This window comes from Lontra canadensis, unplaced genomic scaffold (genome assembly GCF_010015895.1).
Source record: "Lontra canadensis isolate GAN:19392208 unplaced genomic scaffold, GSC_riverotter_1.0 scaffold12, whole genome shotgun sequence".
NCBI lineage: Eukaryota > Metazoa > Chordata > Mammalia > Carnivora > Mustelidae > Lontra > Lontra canadensis.
Genome location: NW_022631006.1, coordinates 29,917,862 through 29,939,489, shown reverse-complemented (window position 1 = coordinate 29,939,489; position 21,628 = coordinate 29,917,862). Strand labels below are relative to the sequence as shown.

The 21,628-nt window shown below is 47.4% G+C and overlaps 1 protein-coding gene across 2 annotated transcripts; it reads left to right on the top strand.

Annotated features, from left to right (window-relative positions):
- The first annotated feature begins 368 nt into the window (after window positions 1–368).
- Window positions 369–14,205, top strand: SALL2 (spalt like transcription factor 2). 2 transcript variants are annotated; one of them, XM_032857033.1, is made up of 3 exons: window positions 369–726; window positions 9,574–12,410; window positions 12,872–14,205. In XM_032857033.1, the coding sequence occupies exons 1-3, from the start codon at window positions 654–656 to the stop codon at window positions 13,277–13,279; spliced, it is 3,318 nt and encodes a 1,105-aa protein (XP_032712924.1). In that variant the 5' UTR covers window positions 369–653; the 3' UTR covers window positions 13,280–14,205. The 2 variants fall into 2 exon arrangements, with proteins under 2 accessions (XP_032712924.1, XP_032712925.1); XM_032857034.1 differs by lacking the exon at window positions 369–726 and adding an exon at window positions 8,961–9,185.
- The last annotated feature ends 7,423 nt before the right edge of the window (window positions 14,206–21,628 follow it).

The following is a 21,628-nucleotide window of genomic DNA, read 5'->3' as shown; positions in this document are numbered from 1 at the left end:
ATTAAGTTTTATTATAATGACTGTCCATCTTCATCTTTTTGCCAGCCTTTCATATCCCCATTTTTGACTCGAGGTACCTGACTTCTTGGACTCATAATCAGGATATCCGGGAAAGTTCTTATTTCAGCTTTATACCCCAGACATAGTCGCATCATCAAACAAGGTGGCATAGAATCATGAGAGAACCAAAAAGCACCTGAGGACTTTGGATGAAGAGTTAGAGAAACAAGCAGGGACATTTTCTCAACAGACAGCACAGGGAGAGGCCAGAGCCCCGGCAGTGAGGAGAGGGTTAAATCCTTCCCCTCTGCAGTACAAAAGAAAAGAGTGTGCGGAAAGATTAGGATTTTTGCTTTTACAATGGGAGCTGCAGAAGCGTAGGGAAGAAGCTGAAGAAAAAAAAGGGGGCGTCTCCCCTTTAAAGACTTGCAGAGATTGAGAGAGAAAGAGAGAGAGAGTCAGGGACAGAGAATCAGAGAGAGCACGGCCAGTCTGTCTGTCTGTCTCTGGGAAGGGAGAACGTCTCTGCTTCACAGTGATTAGCACTGGAGGAGAGGCATCCATTGGCTTCAGACCCAAGGAGAGACCAGACCAGGTCACCCCGGTTAGGACTCAGTGAGCTTTGCCCCTCCCTACCCCACCTCCACCCGGGAATGTCTCGGCGAAAGCAGCGGAAACCCCAACAGTTAATCTCGGACTGCGAAGGTCCCAGCGCGTCTGAGAACGGTGGGTGACTGGGGAGGGGTGCGGGAGCCCTGAGTCCCAGCCCGTGTGGGTCAGGCCAGGGCAAGGGAGGGCACCCGGGCCACGGGTGAAGCCAGGGGAGGACTTGGTCATTGGGGGTGTGAAGGAGTTGGATGCAGGGAGTAGGAAGGCGTTGACCTGTGCAGGGGAGAAGCCCCCGCTTGGCTTTTCTCAGGATTGGTTCTGTTTGTGTTTTCCTTGTTTTTCTCTGGATGAAATGGAGTTTTCAAACTGGCTCTGTCTCCCCACCCAAGAGTTTTCTCCTCAGGTCCCCCTTTGCTCACTGGTCTTTGTGCCGTTGCTAAGTAACCTCCTCAGACCTGGAGGCCGTCTCTTAGGGGTGGGATTTTCCCCCCTTTTCTTTCTGGAGAGTTGGGTTGCAAGAGAATGAATCGGATAAACGTGAAGGTTCCCCTGAGGGAGAAGAGAAAAAAGTTTCTCATTGTTGGGCTGAGCTGAGAACAGATCAGAGCTCCCAGAGGGAGAGAACTAATGTCGGTCAGATGCAGCCTGGTTTGGGGTATGGATCCCTGTCAGATTTTCTGGGGCTCCGGACTGGCTCAGTCCGAAGGGCATGCAACGCTTGCTCTTGAGGTCGTGAGTTCGAGTCCCGCATTGGATGTAGTGATTACTAAAAAAAAAATAAAAATAAACTTGAAAAATAGAGTAACAGGTTTTCTCTATGGAGGGGAGGGATATTTCATGTATTCCTGGAACAGTGCAGGACTAGGTGGATAGCAGAGCAACAAGGGTATTGAAAAGTGACATTGCCCAAAGCCTCAGAAAGAGAGGCACTGTTAGGACCAAAACCTAGGTTTCTTAATGCTCAGGGCTGGTGGTGCTCACTCTAGTAAATTAGGGTTTTTCAAACTTGCTTGATTGTCCACAATCTGGACTAGAGTCTGGGAACCTATATATTTGTAAAGGTTCAGGTAGTTTTAGGCTTAGGCAAGTTTTGGACATACTGCTATGGCTATATATATTAAGGCTATGAAATCTGGAATAAACTCAGGGATAAACTATTTCTCAAACAGTCAATTCACCCAACAGTGTAGTGTCGTAGTAAGAACAAAGGTTCTGAAGTCAGACTTTCAGGATTCAAATCCTGGTTCCACCACTCAGCGGTGCAACCTTGGTTTACTTCCTCTCTGTGCAGTTTCCTCATCTGTAAAACACTAGCTACCTCTTTGGTGATTGTGAGAATCAGAATGAGTTAATACCTGTAAAGCACTTGGAAAAATAAATAGCATAAATAAGTGCTCCGTATATGTGGTATGGTAGTCCCTAGCAGAAGTAAGTACTTAATACGTGTGAGTATTGTTATTATATGTGAGAACAGTGGCACTTCCTGCAAGGGCTGAAATATGACCAAAGCTCAGGAACTTATTGGCAAGTTTTAGTATTTCTCTAGGAGATGTTGCCTTGAAAAGCTCTAGGATAATGTATCTGAAGTGACTAAAACAAAGTTATGGATTAAACTTACTTTTCTACCTGTTGTTTAAAAAAAAAAAAAAAAAAAAAAAGACCCGAGATTAAACCAGTGCTCCATGTGCTATGGAACAGCCTTAAAAGACATACTGTGTTTTGGATAAAACACATTCTCCTCTAGTCACTGCCTTGCTGGGATCCCATTGTGCCCATATTTAGAGGTTCATGGTGGTAGCATCCTTCCCTCCTGGGACACATTCGCCCTCCTTAATGCTGATGCAGTCCGGATGTTTCCTCCTCAGGCTCTACAGGAGACTTCCCGTAGAGCCTCAGAGTTGCCTCACAGTCCTGCTCCCCTGCTGCCTGGATTGTGGAACAATGCCAAAACACCCCAGCCTCCCCTGCACCCCCCAAAAACAACCTCTCTTCTTCTCTCCTTATACCTCCCAACTCTGCTCACCCACTCCCTGCACCTCTGCTGATGAAGAGCCAGGGAGGGAGTCAAAAATCTTTCACCACTGCCCTGAGATGGATTCTTAAGCCCCTTGAGCTGCAGCTCTCCCTTGGGATATAGGGATGCTGCTACAGAGTCATCCCTCCATAGAAACAGTGCGGGCTCCAATCCAAAGGTGGCAACAAATTTCAGCTGGAATTTTGCCTTTGAGCCATAAAAGTCAGAAACATAAATGCAAAGAGCAAGAGGCAGCAGTAACGTCTTAAGGTCTCCCTTAAGAACACTGAAGGGTTTTCTGATCAGAATTCTGAGAGTGAAAGATTCAAGTGCCACTGGGTCACATCTGGAGATGAGGTGGCTATATCTGATCAAATCTAAAATTCCTTCCTGCTCTTACAAAATAGATTTCCCACTCCCTCCGTTTCCATTGGTAGAGTTCTTATTTGCTTATGTGATGTTCAGACTCCTGACTTTTCCTTCAACCCCAGAAGACATTTTCTTGTTCTGCATGCACCCAAATTAGGTGAGGGGTGTGGGGGGGACGACTCTATGTACGTCTTCTGGTGTCCCTGTGAAACTATGGGCACCCTCAGGAACATCAGCAGACATTTATTTAGCAGGCGAGGGTGCCACCAAGGTTTTCAGGAGTCCTTGCCTTCTTTCAAGCAATGTTTACCATATGTGACAAGCAAATGCTGAGCCTTTGTTGCACATTTGAAAAGCCTCATCTCTGCAGTGACCTAAGACATTCATCAAGAAACAATCTGAAAAACCTGTTTTCTAGCCCTGTTTTTGTTTAGCTTCCCTGACCAGAACACCAAAAACCTAACAGAATAGTTATTGCACATAAGTGATGAGAAGGAAATAGTCTATTTACTTAAAAAAAAACTCTGGAGAGAAAAAAAAAAAAATTGTCTCTCTCCCCTACAGAGTCTAGAAATCTGGATTAGAGAACATAAGGGATGTGAGTAGGGAAAATGTAAACTAGTACATCTGGGAAATAAAGGAAATGATCAGAAACCCAGATATTTAGTGAGAAGGAGAAACCAGGACAACAGCCAAACAGATCTAGAGGGAGAAATGGAAGTTGGCAGACATTGAGAGCAGCAAAAAAGAGAAGGAAGGCAAAAAGAGAGTCTTGAGGGCTCTGTTCTCTTTATATCTGAAGTAGGGAGCATATTACCTCAGGGTATTGAGCTTAAGCCTTTCAGCTCTAGGTATCCCTAGGTCAAAAAGAAAACATCTCTGCATAGATAGAAAGTAACTCAGTTGGGGTGCGATATAGAGCACTGGATCAGGAAGTAGAAAACCTGCTTTTTAATCCAGCTTGGACCTTGAAGCTAGGTGACCTTGGGCGGGTCCATTCTTCTTCCAGGGCTTCAGTGTTTGGCCTTTATTTAATTATTATTTATTTGTTTATCTATCTATTTATTTATTAAAGATTTTATTCATTCATTTGTAGGGAGAGAGAGAGCACAAGCAGGGGGAGCACTCCCAGCTAAGTAGAGAGCCTGATGTGGGGCTCAATCGCAGGACCCTGGGATCATGACCTGAGCCACCCGGGTGCCCCTGTTTTTTATTCCTTATGTATTTTTTATTTTTTTTAAGATTTTATTTACTTATTTGACAGGCAGAGATCATAAGTAGGCAGACAGGCAGAGAGAGAGGGAGAAGCAGGCTCCCTGCTGAGCAGAAAGCCTGATGCAGGGCAGACACTTAATGACTGAGCCACCCAGGCACCCTGATATACCCCCATTTTGTTATATTAATTTTTTTAAAGATTTATTTATCTATTTGAGAGAGTGAGAGAGAGAACATGAGAGGGGAGAAGGTCAGACTCCCCAGGAGCTGGGAGCCAGATGTGGGCCTCGATCCTGGGACTCCGGGATCATGACCTGAGCTGAAGGCAGTCACTTAACCAACTGAGCCACCCAGGCACCCGATATACCCCCCATTTTAAAGAGAAATCCAAGCCTTGGATAAATAGAGAAACTTAACCAAAATCACAAAGATTAGAAAGTGCTGGGACAAGAACTCAGGCCTGTTTGCTTCAGAGCTGGCAATCTTAATCTGTGTGCTCAGAGGGTCAGATCTCTGAAGTCCCTTCTAGCAACAAAAGAATATGAATTCCTGGGGCACCTGGGTGGCTCAGTCCTTAAGTGTCTGCTTTCTGCCTTGGCTCATGTCATGATCCCAGAGTCCTAGGATCAAGGCCCACCTCAGGCTCCCTCCTCAGCGGGAAGCCTGTTTCTTCCTCTCCTACTGTCTCTCTCTCTGTCAAATAAATAAATAAAATCTTAAAAAAAAAAAAAAGTATAAATTCCTTGCTAAATGCTGAGTCTTTCAATGTCATAAAAATGTCCCTTTAAAAACCTTTTTGGTGTTTGATCTAAGATATTCCTGTTTTAGAAACAAATATATTTTTTCCACTTAGCATCCCACATACATGTACCTCAGCACACCTGTTTGCCTACAATGTTGCATAGGCCATGGGTGCATTACTAGGTGTGGGTAGCAAAGGAGTGAGTATGTGTATGTCTTTAGGAGAGAGGAGTGATGCAGAGAAGAAGGGACATTCTCCCTTAGAAGTAGTCTACAGCAACAGTAGCAGTGGTTACAGAATCAATTCATAATTATGGAAACTATTAGTGTTGGGCCAACACTAACAGTAAGTTTAGGCAGGTCCTTTGTTTCTTTAATAGTTGGATGATGCTTGAACTCTGCGTAGAACAAGCCTTTATCTTAAAACTAGAAATATGGCTCAGGAATGCACGTACCCTGGGAAAGGCAATACAGTCACTTAAGTTCACAGTCAGGTGTAAATCATATCAAATTCTGGCAGGCAGTCTGTCCTTTGCTGTCCTGCCTGCTGCTCTCTTGTGGTGTATTCAATAAACTTCTATCTCCTTTCCAAAAAAAAAAAAAAAAAAATTCTGTCCTTGGAAGCTGGATACAAGAGAGCTAACCTGTGGCTGTAGGCAGAGGAGAGAGGGAGCCTGATAAAGATCTGGCATTGAGCAGCTGGTTTTGCCACTGTCTTGATTTGGGCCAGGTTGAGGGCAGGTAAGATTTGTGAGCAGCAGGATAAAAAGTTTGCTGGGAAGAGCAGTCGCCTGAAAGGTACTGTGGGTCTCATCCTTGGCTGGACATTGGGATCACCTGAGGAATTTTATGACATACTGATACCTGAATGCCACCTTCCAGTATTCTAACTTCATTGATCTGGGGTGTGGCCTGGATATCGGGATTTTTAAAGGTGCTGCCAGTAATTTTTTTTTTTTTTTAAGATTTTATTTGTTGGGGTGGGGTGGCTCAGTCCTTAAGCATCTGCCTTAGGCTCAGGTTATGATCCCAGGGTCCTGGGATCAAGTCCTGCATCAGGCTCCCTGCTCTGTGGGAAGCCTGCTTCTCCCTCTCCCTCTGCCTGCTGCTCCCCCTGCTGTGTTCTCTCTCTCTCTCTCTCTCTCTGTCAAATAAATAAATGAAATCCTAAAAAATATATATATATTTATTTATTTATTTATTTAACAGAGAGACAAATAAGATAGGGAACACAAGCAGGGGGAGTGGGAGAGGGTGAAGTAGGCTCCCTGCTGAGCAGGTAGCCCCATGGTGCCCCTGGGTGGCTCAGTCATTAAGTGCCTGCCATCGGCTCAGGTCGTGATCTCAGGGTCCTGGGATTGAGTTCTGCCAGTAATTCTGATGGGCAGCAAAGTTTGAGAACCACCTGTTCAACTCTGTCCTCCTGCTGTGCACTCCCCACCTATTTTTCTTTGTCCTCCCTAGCCATGCTCTCCCAACCCTAGAGCATCAGTTCAGAGAGCTACCTGGTTTCCTTTTTCCTTGTCATTTTGGCTCTTTGTGTATTTAAACCAGCATGTCCAGGTCTTAGTCCCAATGTCCATCCCGGACTTTGTGTGAGACCCGGGATAGCTTACCTCACCTTATCTGCTATCTAGGGACACCATTACTAGCTTAGTTTATTCCTGTGTTTATGACTTCATTCGTGTCTGCCTCAGAATCCTGCCCCCCTTTTCAGGATAGGCAGTGAGTGCAAAGTGCTGAGAAAGAGAAGGTTCCTCTTACAGGTGGCTGTTGATCTGTCACCTTTCAGCAAGGACTAAATTTACCTTAAAGAAGAGTGCAGATCAAATTACGCATCAGAAAGCAAGTTTCATTAAAGAGCAAGAAAGGAGACAGTGTTTCCCAGGAGAAGATGAAAAGAAAAGGATTTCTTTTCTTGTCGGAAGACTTGACAAAACAGCAACTTGATATCAAATGTTCAATGCTAATTAACAAATGCTCGGTAGAAAGCCTCCATCTGATTCCCTCTCCCTTGCTGAGGCCAGAGAGCAAATGGCAGGCAGGAGCTACACAGAGCCCTTTCTCTAGCATGAGAGGAGCCAGACAATGTTGTTGTGCTTGAGAAAGCACTGGATAGGAGTAAAAATTCTGAACGTTTGCCTCACTGAATTAACTGTGTGAACTTGGAAAAGTCACTTCACCTCTCCAGACTTCAATATGTGTAAAAAAACAACACTGCACTAACCGATGACCTTCCACTATTGAAATAGATTCCACTTTCCCTCCTTGTAAGGGTGAGGCTCATCTGTTTCAGTCATCATTCATAACGTTAAGATCCTCATGATTATCTGAAGTTTCCAAACATAATTCAGTAAAATGTTCTTATTTTAAAAAGATGGCAAAATTTGCATTGAGTAGTGAAGTGGGTGTTGCGAGTATTAAGTAGTTTCATCTCCATCTAAAAAAGTCTCCTTAATGTTGGCATGTGCCAATTATAGTAGCCAACGTCTTACCTCAGAAATGAATAAGGTTAATAATGAACGTGAAACACTGATCTTGTTTTAGTATATGTGTATTTTAGGTTATTTTGACTGTTTTGCCACTGATAATGTCAACTCTCTAGTCCATAATATTTAAAGTCCCATATGTTCATATTAACATGATTCGTCCAGTTTTCCAAGTTTTTGTCACCACAGTATTTCTCTGAGAAAGATAACACAGCTACAGTATTACCACATTACAGAAAGGAAAATGGTTGCATGAGTGACCACTGCACCTTGATATACCAGTCAGGCAAGGCGAGAACTGGGATTAGCACAAGGTGCCCAGGCAAACCACAAAACTAAGTGACTTGGTGTCACTTTCATGTAAGTAAGATAAACTCCTTCAGGAAGTGGAAAACCTATTAAGACACATTTCAAGGCAGAAAGGGAATGCAGAGTATCTGGTCTAAGAGCCATCTCACCCCTACTTATCTTCTCTGAAGGGGAGGTGGCCTTTGTGGGGTGAGGTGGTGTTAAGTCATTTCTAGGCATTCAAACTAGATTGGGGCTGAAAGGGCTTTCCGCATTGAAACGCTGTCTGGTAGCTCCCACTGCATTTTTCCCATTGTTTCAGGAATTCCCCTCCCCCCAGGTTAGAGCTAGGTGGGCCCCTGTAGGCCCCTGCTGGCCAGCATCTTCCCCGCCCGCAGCAGTCCTTAATAGTGACAGCGAGCGGTGTGTTGTCGCAAGAGAAGGGCAATGGAGGAAGAAGACGGGCAGGAAAGAGAGTACTAAAAGGAAAGTACTAAAAGGAGATGGCTCCTTGAATGAGCACGAACTCCATAAATCAGGTGTGGGCCGAGTGATCTGGGGGTTAACTTGCATTCGGCTATTCTGTGGGAGGAGGGGCAGGGAGTAAAGGGGGTCAGTGTTGCGCAGAGAAGGGTCCTGAAATGACTTCCTCGGAAATTCTAGCTTGCAGCCTCCCATCCTGAGAAACTTCTTTTGTGGAGAGGGATGGGGGTAGGGTGGGAATAAAGGTGAGGAAGACTGGACAAAACCTGGGGTATTTTGGGGTGCGTGTTTTGATGAGGGATGGATGTTCTGGGCTCCCTCTCCGTTCTGGCCCTCAGACCTCTGAGATCAGACCACCCTCTCCGGAATGCACGTTTTCCAGGCTCAGTGGATCCTTTATCGAAAGAAAAATAAGAGAAGCCTATCGCTTTGCTCTATTGAGCCGGGCTCTCTTTCCCACTGTGCCCCCTTGAGTCTGAGGGGGGTGGGGGCAGGTCTGGGCAAAGACATCTGGAGAAGGGGGGAGCTGGCAGAGGGCAAGGTAAGGTGGACCCCCACCACGCCCCATAAGCACCTGTCACTGAGCCTCCGGAAACCTGCTAGGCTCTGGGATCCGGCCCCACACACCCACCTCCCACTCCCCGCTCCCGCCGGGCTCCCGAGCAGCTCCTCCCCCATCTCCCCTCTCCCAGCTTTCTCGCTCCAGCTCCTCCCCTCCTCCGCGCCTCCTCGATCCCCTCCCCCTCCTCCGCGGCTCCCTGCCCCCGCCGCCGCTGCCGCCGATCTCCATCTCCGCAGTCTGGGCCGCTGGGTGCAGAGGCTGCCGCAGCCCCGGCGGCTACCGCCGCCTCCCCCAATCCCGATACCTATTGTCTCCCGCTCTACCCGGCCCTCCACCTCCCCCACACCCATGGCGCACGAAACCGGGAGGAGCTCTCGTCTTGGGGGGCCCTGCGGGGAGCCGGCGGAGCTTGGAGGTGCGGTAGGGCCCTGCCGGGGCAGGGGTGGGGGCGGAGGGGACGCGCGCGAGCTAATGGACTTTCCGCGGACGGGATAAAAATGCACGATTCTCTGTCTAGGACCCTCTCCTCACGCCCATTCCTTGCGCCCGCGGTGGCCCCGGGTTGGGGGGTGGGGGACGGACTGGGGAAGGCAGAAGCTTGAGCCTGCCTGCCCCTCCCCACCCCTTACGCTGGGGTGTTTCACGTCCCGGCCGGTCAAGACTGAGCTCTAGCCTGCTGCGTGGCCTGAGGGTGAGCTCATCTCCCCACCCCCACAAGCGGTTACTGGGCTCGTTGCTAATTAGAGCCTTCGCATGCCGGTCCCAACCGCACTACCCACGCTCTCTCCTTGTCTTCTCCCTAGGTGATGCTAGCGAGGAGGACCACCCCCAAGTCTGTGCCAAGTGCTGCGCACAATTCACTGACCCAACCGAATTCCTCGCCCACCAGAATGCATGTTCTACTGACCCCCCTGTAATGCTGATAATTGGGGGCCAGGAGAACCCCAACAACTCTTCGACCTCTTCTGATCCCCGGGCGGAGGGCCAAAATAGTCCCCAGGTCATGGAGGCCGAGCACAGCAATCCCCCGGATTCTGGGTCCTCTGTACCCACAGATCCCTCCTGGGGCCCAGAGCGGAGAGTAGAGGAGTCTGCGGGGCACTTCCTGGTCGCTGCCACAGGTACAGCAGCTGGGGGAGGCGGGGGCCTGATCTTGGCCAGTCCCAAGCTGGGCGCAACCCCGTTACCTCCGGAATCTACCCCTGCACCCCCCCCTCCTCCTCCTCCACCCCCACCCCCAGGAGTAGGCAGCGGCCACTTGAACATCCCTCTGATCTTGGAAGAGCTTCGGGTGCTGCAGCAGCGCCAGATTCACCAGATGCAGATGACTGAGCAAATCTGCCGCCAGGTGCTGCTGCTTGGCTCCTTAGGCCAGACGGTGGGCACCCCTGCCAGTCCTTCAGAGCTACCTGGAACGGGGACTGCCTCCTCCACCAAGCCCCTGCTTCCCCTCTTCAGTCCCATCAAGCCTGTCCAAACTGGCAAGACGCTGGCACCTTCCTCCTCCTCTTCTTCATCCTCTTCGGGGGCAGAAACACCCAAGCAGGCTTTCTTCCATCTTTACCATCCACTGGGGTCACAGCACCCTTTTTCTGCCGGAGGGGTTGGGCGAAGCCACAAACCCACCCCTACCCCCTCCCCAGCCCTGCCTGGCAGCGCAGATCAGCTGATGGCCTCACCTCATCTGGCATTCCCAGGCACCACGGGACTACTGGCAGCGCAGTGTCTTGGGGCAGCCCGAGGCCTCGAGGCTGCTGCCTCCCCAGGGCTCCTGAAGCCAAAGAATGGAAGTGGTGAGCTGGGATACGGGGAAGTGATGGGTCCCTTGGAGAAGCCCGGTGGACGGCACAAGTGCCGCTTCTGTGCCAAAGTATTTGGCAGTGACAGTGCCCTGCAGATCCATCTGCGTTCCCACACGGGTGAGAGGCCCTATAAGTGTAATGTCTGTGGCAACCGCTTTACCACCCGTGGCAACCTCAAAGTGCATTTCCACCGCCATCGTGAGAAGTACCCGCACGTGCAGATGAACCCTCACCCGGTGCCAGAGCACCTAGACTACGTCATCACCAGCAGCGGCCTGCCCTATGGTATGTCCGTGCCACCAGAGAAGGCTGAGGAGGAGGTGGCTGTGCCTGGCGGAGGTGTGGAACGCAAGCCTCTGGTGGCCTCCACCACAGCACTTAGTGCCACGGAGAGCCTGACACTGCTCTCCACAGGTGCAGGCACAGCCACGGCTCCTGCGCTCCCTGCTTTCAATAAGTTTGTGCTCATGAAAGCAGTAGAGCCAAAAAGTAAAGCTGATGAAAATACCCCACCGGGGAGTGAGGGCTCGGCCATCGCCGGGGTGGCAGAAAGTGGCACGGCAACCCGAATGCAGCTAAGCAAGCTGGTGACTTCACTCCCCAGCTGGGCGCTGCTTACCAACCACTTTAAGTCCACAGGTAGCTTCCCCTTCCCCTATGTGCTGGAGCCCTTGGGGGCCTCACCCTCTGAGACCTCAAAGCTGCAGCAGCTGGTAGAAAAGATTGATCGGCAAGGAGCTGTGGCTGTGGCCTCTACCACCTCGGGAGCCCCCACCACCTCGGCACCGGCAACTTCGTCTTCCGCCTCGTCAGGACCTAACCAGTGTGTCATCTGCCTCCGGGTGCTGAGCTGTCCTCGCGCGCTGCGCCTGCATTATGGCCAGCACGGAGGTGAGCGGCCCTTCAAATGCAAAGTGTGTGGCAGAGCTTTCTCCACCCGGGGCAACCTGCGTGCACATTTCGTGGGCCACAAGGCCAGTCCAGCTGCCCGGGCCCAGAACTCCTGCCCCATCTGCCAGAAGAAGTTCACCAATGCTGTTACTCTGCAGCAGCATGTTCGCATGCACCTTGGGGGCCAGATCCCCAATGGCAGTACCACGCTCTCTGAAGGTGGGGGAGCTGCCCAGGAAAATGGCTCTGAGCAATCCACAGTCTCTGGGCCCGGGAGCTTCCCCCAGCAGCCGTCCCAGCAGCCATCCCCAGAAGAAGAGTTGTCTGAAGAGGAGGAGGAAGAGGAGGAAGAGGAGGAAGATGTGACTGATGAAGATTCCCTGGCAGGGAGAGGCTCAGAGAGCGGAGGCGAGAAGGCAATATCTGTGCGAGGTGACTCGGAAGAGGCATCTGGGGCGGAGGAGGAAGTGGGGACCATGGCGGCATCGGCAGCAGCAGCAGCAGCAGCAGCCACAGCTGGGAAGGAGATGGATAGCAATGAGAAAGTGATTCAACAGCCTTCCCTGCCGCCACCGCCTCCCGACAGCCTGGATCAAACACAGCCCATGGAGCAGGGGGCCAGTGATGTCGCAGGAGGCATGGAAGAGGGGGGCAAAGCGGAGAGGAGCTCGAGCCCAACGGTAGCACTCAGCCGGGAAGGGGAAGGCAGCAGTGGCTCCTCAGTGGAGGAGCTGAGCATGCAGGAGGCCATGAGAAAGGAGCCGGGCGAGAGCAGTAGCAGAAAGGCCTGTGAGGTGTGTGGTCAGACCTTTGCCACCCAGGCAGCCCTGGAGGAGCATCAGAAGACCCACCCCAAGGAGGGGCCGCTCTTCACTTGTGTTTTCTGCAGGCAGAGCTTTCTCGAGCGGGCTATCCTCAAGAAGCATATGCTGCTGGCTCACCACCAGGTACAACCCTTTGCCCCCCATGGCCCTCAGAATATTGCTGCTCTTTCTTTGGTCCCAGGCTGCTCACCTTCCATCACTTCCCCAGGGATCTCCCCCTTCCCCCGAAAAGATGACCCCACGATCCCATGAGCCTGTTTTTCTGTATCTGCCGCTCCTTGACCCAGGGAGCAGAAACCAAGAGCTCTGTAGAAGGATCTCCAAGATGTGTGAGCCCTGATTTGTCTTTTTCTCTGAGTCCTTCTGTGATACATCCCTAGTGGCTTTTCTTGGTCCCCAAGCTTGGAAATAGTTGTGCTCACAGGGGGATGGCCCCCTGATGAATTTTTCTTCCCTCTTCACTCACTATACCTGAAGAAAATAGATCCTCCACGGCTTTCATGTTCCCAAGGGGAACCCTCTCCGACTTCCCTGGGGTGACCCTTCTCCCTTCTCCTTTCTTCCTCTCCCTTTCCCTTTGGCAGGTGCACCTGAGCACCCACATTTGGAATTGCAGCCCAGCCCGAAGGGGCCGGCAGCTATCTCTGGAGGGCCCAGTGCCACTCCTCTCTGGTGACCAGGTCAACCTGCAGGACTTCCTGTCCCAGGACATTCCTACCCAACTGGTGAGGGTAGGTCCCCTGTCTTTCTGGAACCAGTACACAGCTTTCCTGTCACGTCACCTGCCCACCAAGCCCCGGAGTTCCAGCTCCACCTCCACTACCACTTTAAGCCTGGCACCACCAGTGCTGTTTGGCCTGGGAAATGTGGCTGGGAACGTGCCTCCAACAATGGGATCCAGAGAGGCCAAGGAGAAGAGAGCCCCCCTCTTCCTATTTCGGTCTCCTGCATCCAAGGCAGTGCCTGAGAAGCCCATCATGGAAGAAAAGTAGCAAACTGTACATTGCTTCTTCTCCCTGCTCCAGAAGGTGCCAGCGATGAAGACACACCATATCTGTAGCTGGTGGCTCGGCCTTAAGGGGTTGGGGGAATCAAAGGGCATATAGGACATTCTTCCCAGTACATTCCCATTCAGGCCAAGGTGTTGGCTGTTCAATATGCCAAGACACCTCCAGCTTCTCCTATTCCGTCATCGTGGCCTCTCAAAGTTAGGAAGCAAGCAGATGTCTTGCCAACAGGTCTCCCATGGAATATTTTGGGAAATGTGAGGTTCGTATCTTTGAGAAGCATTATGGATGAGGGGAGTTGAAAGAGTAGTGATGGAGGGTTGAAGAGTGTTGCTGAAGCATAGGGCTTGCTGGGAACCTATGAGATTAAGAAAGGGGCATGGTGTGAGGGAGGGGACCTCTAGTTCTTGACTGGGTGAGTCTCATGAATGTTCTTTTGGACTATTAGTGACTTGGTGTACAGCACTGCACTCCAGGTCATAGGGATTTCCTAGCACTAGTGTGCTTCTAGTTTTAGATAACTCCCTCCTTTATTCCCTAGCCCCTTGGATTTTCCTCATCTTCCTTTCTCAAGGCCTATTTCCTCCCCAGTTTGCCTGTCTATGGACCGGGGCTTACGTCTTTGCCATGGTCTGGGTCTTAGAGTCCCAGGCTTTGGGAGATGAGCTCTAGGTGGTATTCTCCCTGCCTCTCCGTCTTGTAATGAGATGTAGTATTTACTCTTAACATAGGATCATTTGGAACAGGAGTTCTGAGGAGGAGGGAATGAGAGTTCTGCTATAGACTGATGGGAATGATGGTTTCTCCTCCAAAGGTATAGGCTCCAGAGCTTCCTAACATAGTAAAATGTGAAGAGCAGACAAGGGAGATATTAGTGTCTTTCCCTTTTCATTAAAAGTGTTTTAACCAAATATTTGTGTGTTTTTCCTTATTTCATGACTAAATAGCCAGCTGGGGTGTGATAAGGGCACTCCCTAACACTGAGATTCCCTTCCCACCTACATCTCCTGCCAAAGCTGAACATATGGTGTTGAAATACTTAATTCATTCAGCCTTGTCCTAAGATAACCTCCAGTGGATGTAATTTCCCTGTGGAAATGGAGTTTATGTTCTCAAAAAGTAAAGGATTTGTTCATTGTGTGCAGTGGTTGTCTAGATTTTTTTCTTTGCCTAGAACTTTCCACCACCAGGCTTTTGTGGGGTGGGTTTTTTGTTTGTTTTGTTTGGAGGTTGGAAGCTGTTTCTTTGTCTTTCCTGAATTCCAGGCTAGCCTACCTGACATCAGTTACCTGCAGAACCAAGAAGAATTAATCTTTGTGATCCTTGAGATCTGATGTCACAAACAGGACAAAGAAGTAATTCAACACTAATAATTTCTACTGACAGGATAATTTCAAGAAAGATTCTTAGCAGAGGAAGTATGTGTGGAGTGGGGGTGAAATGAAACAAATTTTTTACCTTGTCTCTCCACAACCTGGTGAAGTTTAGATATGACTCTAAGACCTTGTTTTTTTAGAGGAGAGTCCCCAGAATTTGTTTTGTTTTGTTTTGTTTTGTTTGCGTTTGTAGGATTACAATATCACTGAATCTTAGTGCTACATGGATGGAGCTGGTAAAATGATTTGCCCAGAGTCACTTGGCCAATTATTGGCAGACTTGGATCCAGGATCCCAGTTTAGTACCACCACCAGCGATCATCCAAAGTTACAGGCTCCAGAGCTTCCTAACAGTAAAGTGCGAAGAGCCGACAAGGGAGATATTAGTGTCTTTCCCTTGTGATCAGGGACAGTGCTTTTTTCCTACTATGTCATTTAAGACTCTTGATATGGGGGTGCCTGGGTGGCTCAGTAGGTTAAGCCTCTGCCTTCGGCTCAGGTCATGATCTCAGCGTCCTGGGATCGAGCCCCACGTGGGGCTCTCTGCTGAGCGGGGAGCCTGCTTCCTCCTCTCTCTCTGCCTGCCTCTGCCTACTTGGGATCTCTCTCTCTGTGTCAAATAAATAAATAAAATCTTTAAAAAAAAAAAAGACTCTTGATATGAGACAGGCTGGAAGACTGAAAGGAGGAGGTTAGTAAACCTATTCTTGGCTCAATTCAAGGTAAAGAACCAATGTTGGATTCTAGTAGGCCCACCAGAACAGTACAGGTCCCCTTTAAAAGGTCCTGTTGAACAGGAATACATGGGAATCTTGTGACGTCAACTGGGGAAGAAACAGCTTCTGCCTCTAATTCCTAGCAAAGCTTTATAAATCTTTTTCTCCTTTCAGCCTATGGAAGGAGGTAGGTCACCAATCTTATTCCATTCCCCTCCCCTACCCCCACTGGACATGGATAATGCCATTTAACTAATTAAAGTAGACTTGCCCTCCCTTTACATGTCAGTTCCCATTATGGCAACAGCTGTTGGTAAAGCTTCGACTCTTGGATACTTCCTTGAGCCAGTATGCTCTGCGCCTGACTCCCCACACTCCTTCATTGCTCTACTTTATTTCCCCTTCTGTCTCCTTTTTATTCTTTTTATTCTCCTGTCCTGCTTTTTCTTCATTGACCTCTCTTACCTGACAGCTTTAATTTTTTTGTTCTTTTCTCTCGTCACCTTTAATGTATTCTGTCTCTTAGAGCCTTTAGTTTCTTCCTTTTTATAGCCCCCCAATCCCCACCCTCAGCCTCCCATTTCTCACTCTCAGTCACTTTTCATTCGATCATCTTTTGGGGGAAAATGAATTAACTCTAACCTGCTGGAACGGGAATGTAAATAAATGCAGCTTGTAAAACACTTTATATGAAATAAATATAGTGGATCCAGTTCAAACCAGATGGATGCAAAGCGTCACTATTATAAGGCAGCTTTGCTCATTCATTCAGTTGATTTCTGAGGATTTATTTTGTTTCAGAGACTAAGTGTTAGGCGGGTCCAAAAGCAGGTAATACACTTCTGCCCCTATGGGAGCTCAGTCTAGGATGAAGAAAAATACAAACCTATTTTTATACGGTGCTAGTAAATTGTATGATAGATGCAAACAATGGCCTGCAGGTTCCCAGAGAGGGAAATAACTCAATGCAAAGATGGAGAATGGTGAGGGGGTGTGCAATTCTCTTGAATTCAGCTTTCATAATAAGCACTCAGATATACTGATAATCCATTAACAACCTAAGGACCAATGCGGTTACCATTCAAGAACCTGTGTAAGATACGCCAAGTCCCCTTGGCAGATACAAAGATGTGCTGCTTTAGAGGTTCCCCTCTAAGAAAGAACTGGCTACCTAACGGCAAGAAGCCTGATTCACTGACATCCTTCAACTGCTCCAATCTTCAGCCTCTGGTCAAAGACTAAGCAAGATAGTGAGTGGTACCGGAGCTTAGCCATTTCCATGGAACGTGGGACTCTAATGAACATTTTTGCTCTGGAATTCCCCAAAGCTACTTCTTTGGCTTCCTCTGTAGGTAAGGGGAGGCAGATGGCCAGGTCTGCTTCATAGTCTGACACTTGTTCCTGCACCAAACTGCTTTCACTCCCTTTTCCTTTTACAGGTGTTAATCCCTGTTAAAACTCTTGGAATCCTAATTCTACCTTTGCATCTGCTTCTTAAGAGTTTTCAACCTGTGTCACTCATGAGAAAGGCCTAGACTCTATAGGCACATTTCACAAACTCCTACTCCTGAGGCTCTGGTTACCATCCCTGCAACTTTTTAGTAACCAAGGAGTGTTGTCTCCTGACTCCCAAGACAGACTTCACTAGTATTACTCTCAATTAGACCCAACTTTGACTTTTCTTTTCCTTGTTTTATTCCTAATGTTTAACTTTTTTTTTTTTTTAAGATTTATTTATTTAATAGAGAGAGCCAGCGAAAGCATGAGTGGGAGGAGGGGCAGAGGTCAAGGGAAACAAGCACACTTCCAGCTGATCAAGGAGCCTGACTCTGGGCTTGATCCCAGGACTCTGAGATCATGACCTGAGTCAAAATCAAGATCCAGATGCTCAACTGACTGAGCCACTCAGGTGCCCTTAACTTTTTTTTTTTTTTTAAGATTTTTAAAATTTAATCTCTATATCCAACATGGGGCTCAAACTCATACCCTTGAGATCAAAAGTTGTGTGATCTTCCAACTGAGCGAGCCAGGTGGCCCTCTAATGTTTAATTTAACAATGGATTGACTAGCCTTAGTGGACACTTTGCTTTTGATCATATAATAAAAAATGAGTAAGAAAAAGATATATTCCATGCAGTGAGGGTTGAGCTCACTTGGCAGCTCTGATTTGGGTTAGAGGATCCAAGATGGCTTCATTAACTTCTGGCCCTTCAGCCTCTCTTTCTTGTCTTTTCATCCTCTGGGCCCCTTTCCCTTTCAAGTCTTTCAATTTCTAGGATATCTTTCTCTTTCTCTCTCTCTCAGGGCTCCTGCGATGGCCCAGGTCTCCAAGAAGATAAATGCAGAAGCTGCAAGCTGCAAGGCCTCTTAAGGCCTAGGCTCTGAAACTTAATATAACTTCTGCCACATTCTGTTGGCCGAACTAGTCGAAGGCCTACTTGGATTCAAGAGGAGAGAAAATAAACTTTACCTCTTAAAAGGGAGAGTGGCAAAGTCACCCTGCATAAAGGCATATGGGATAGGAGGCATTGGGACTAATTCTAGGAAGTCTACCATAGCAGATATGAGGAAAAGTTAATGCAGTGCATGCAGCACTTATCTGCTCACAACTAGGCTTGCACTCTATCTTGACTAGAAGAGGTCTGGATAAGGTTCCTTTTCCCGTGCCCTGCTCAGGATGGTATGCAGATTGGCTAAGAGTGGGCAGAGAACTGGTCATGAGGAGTCTAGAAAGAATCACCCTATAAGCAGAGCATGTGCTCCTAAAATCTGCCTGATATACTACTGTAGGAATTTACCCAAAGTGAATGTGAAAGCAAAGACTTCTGGAAGCTGCCCTTGATTTGGCTGACTTCCAGAAATATCTGTGCTACTTCTTTGGCTTCCTCTGTAGGTAAGGGAAGGCAATACAGGCCTTAGATACCTTGAATTCTACCAGAGACCAAATCTCTTCCACTAGAAAATCCTTTCTGTCCTAGACAAAAATGTTTATATTGTTTAGGGGTTAACCTATGGAATTCCATCTTCAAGATGAATCAACTCCTTTCTTCTACACAGCTGTGTCCAATACTCTCCCTGAAGACTATTTAACTTCACTGCTATAGAATTTCTATATATTTTATTTCTATGTGTTAAGGATCCTGAAAGGAAGTGATCTTATAATAAGTGAGGGATTCAGATTTGTGAACAATGAACTCTTAACAATTCTGTAATATAGGGGAGCCTGGGTGGCTCAGTTGATAAAGCATCTGCCTTCAGCTCAGGTCATGATCCCAGGGTCCTGGGATTGAGCCCCACGTCGGGCTCCTTGCTTAGTGGGAAGCCTGCTTCTCTCCCTCCCTCTGCCTGCCACTCTCCCTGCTTGTGCTCTTTCTCTGTCAAATAATAAAAAAAAATCTATAATATAGCATTAATGGTATTATCTTACTTCAGGAATGATAACATGTGTCTAAACATAGGGCCACAGAGGATACATCCCAAATGAAAGCACAAAAGCATCCCTTATCCATTCTCTTGGCAGTTGCTAGACCCAGGTCATTAAAGGAAGTGAAAAATCTTTAGGTAGAGCAGTCCCCTTGAGTAGTCTTCCATGATCTCACATCAGCCAACTTTTCCAAGAGTATTTCAGCTGAGGAAGATGACATTATCCTTTTAATTAAGTGTAATCCTGAAAATTAAATCCTGGGATACTCATGTGAGTCCAGAAACATTTCTGTGTCCTCTGCTTGAAGGCTCACATATAAAGTCATGCATCTCAAACAAACAAAAAACAAATACACAAAGTTACCCATCTCAAAAGATAGTGTAAATTGCCTAGTAAGTATATTAAATTGAGAAAAAAGGTTGGAAATGAATATTTTTGATCACTATTGAATCTGCACAGTACCAAGAACATAGTAGTCACTCAACAAATATTTGCTTAGTAAATGGATGAAACTGCCACATTCCAATACACATACATCTTTCTTCTCAATAGTCCTTCCCCCCATATTCACCCGTTCCTTTCCATTACTACCTATATCTAGCTTCGGAGTTAATTAAAGTCCCTATCACCAAACACTAGTTGAAATAAGCTACTAACTGGGGTGCTTTGCTGGCTCTGCTGGTAGAGCATGTGACCCTTTTACAGGGGTTGGGGTTTCAAGCCCCACCTTAGGCATAGGCCTACTTAAAAAAAAAAATCCAAAAAAACGGCTACTATTGTCCCAGTCTCTAAAATCTCTTTCTTCCCTATCTCAATACAACTAGAACGCTAGATTAATCTTTAAAGAGCCACCTATTCACAAACCCTAAGGTGTTCACTGCTGTATTCTGAATAAATTACAACTTCTTTACTAAGGTAACATGTACCCTTTTCCATCTGGCCTCAAACATGGAAATATAAATAACCTCCTAAGTTCTCTAATGTAATTCTCTTTGTTCTAGCAAATTGAATTGAATTGGCAATTCAATTTGCCAATTCTGAATTGGCAGGACAGACATCATGCTTTCCTAAGTCTAGATCTTGGCTTTTTATCATGCCCTCAGCCTGGAATCTTCTCCTATAGCTTCATCTGTTGAAGCCCGAACTGTCATTTCAAGCCTGAACCTTTTTTTTCTTTAAGTATTTTTTTTTTTTTAAGATTTTCTTCATTTGTCAGAAACAGAGAGAGAGAGTAAGCACACAAGCAGGGGGAGTGGCAGGCATAGGGAGAAGCAGGCTCCCCACTGAGCAGGGAGCCAGATGTGGGACTCCATCCTAGGATCACAGAATCATAACCTGAATGGAAGGCAGGTGATCAACAGACTGAGCTGCTCAGATGTCCCAAGCCTGAACCTTTTTTATTTTAAGGAGGCTTCATGCCTGGATGCCAGGACCCTGGGACCATGACCCCAGCCGAAGGTAGATGCTCTACTGATTGAGCCACGCAGGCATCCCAAAATAAAAAACAAACAAACAAACAAACAAACAACACCTCTGCATCATCGGTCCTCCTTTTAATTTTTTAAATAATGTGGTTTTTAAAAAAATTATTTGAGAGAGAGCACAAGAGAAGGGGAAGGGCAGAGGTGAGGGAAGAAGCAGACACGCTGTTGAACAGGGAGCCAGCCATGGGGTTAGACCCCAGGACCCTGGCATTATGACCTGAACCTAAGGCAGATGCTTAAACAACTGTGCTACCCAGGTGCCCCAGTCCTCCAGGCACACGCCCATAGACTGTAAATTAATGTAATAGCATTATCTTTATTTTTAAAAAAGATTTTATTTATTGGGGTGGCTGGGTGGCTCAGTGGGTTAAAGCCTTTGTCTGGCTCAGGTCATGGTCTCAGGGTCCTGAGATCAAGCCTGCATCAGGCTCTCTGTTCATTGGGGAGCCTGCTTCCTCCTTTCTTTCTGCCTGCCTCTCCACCTACTTGTAATCTCTGTCTGTCAAATAAATAAATAAAATCTTAAAAAAATATATTTTATTTATTTATTTGACAGAGAGAGAGAGAGATCACAAGTAAGCAGAGGCAGGCAGAAGGAGAGGGGGAAGCAGGCTCCTTGCTGAGCAGAGAGACCGATAAGGAGCTCTATGGGGCACTGATCCCAGAACCCTGAGACCATGACCTGAGCCTAAGGCAGAGGCTTAACCCACTGAGCCACCCATGCACCCCCAGCCATAACTCTATAAATGAATGCATGAAAACATAAGCCTGCAATACCTACAGTAGAAAGGATATGATAGTATCTGTCAAAAGGAATTAGTTGTTTTTCATTTTAAAAATCTGTACTCCAGGAGCACTTGAGTGGCTCAGTCAGTGGAGCATACAACTTTGATCTCCATACAACTCTTGATCTCCAGGTGGAAGTTCAAGCCCCCATCAGGTGTAAAGACTACTTAAAAATAAAACCTTGGGGCACCTTGTTGGCTCAGTGGGTTAAAGCCTCTGCCTTCGGCTCAGGTCATAATCTCAGGGTCCTGGGATCCAGCCCTGCATCAGGCTTTCTGCTCAGCAGGGAAACTGCTTCCTCCTCTCTCTATGCCTGCCTCTCTGCCTACTTGTGATCTCTGTCTGTCAAATAAATAAATAAAATCTTTTTTTTTTTTTCATTTTAAACTTTTTTATTTTCATTTTTACAAAATTCTGTAGGAGAGCTTTTTTTTTAGGACAAATAAGGTATGTGGAAAATTTCATCTTGAGTTGCTTCGCATAGTCCACAGAGTGAGTGGTGAAACGATACCAAAAAGAAATATATTTTTGTGTTCCTCACTCATAAT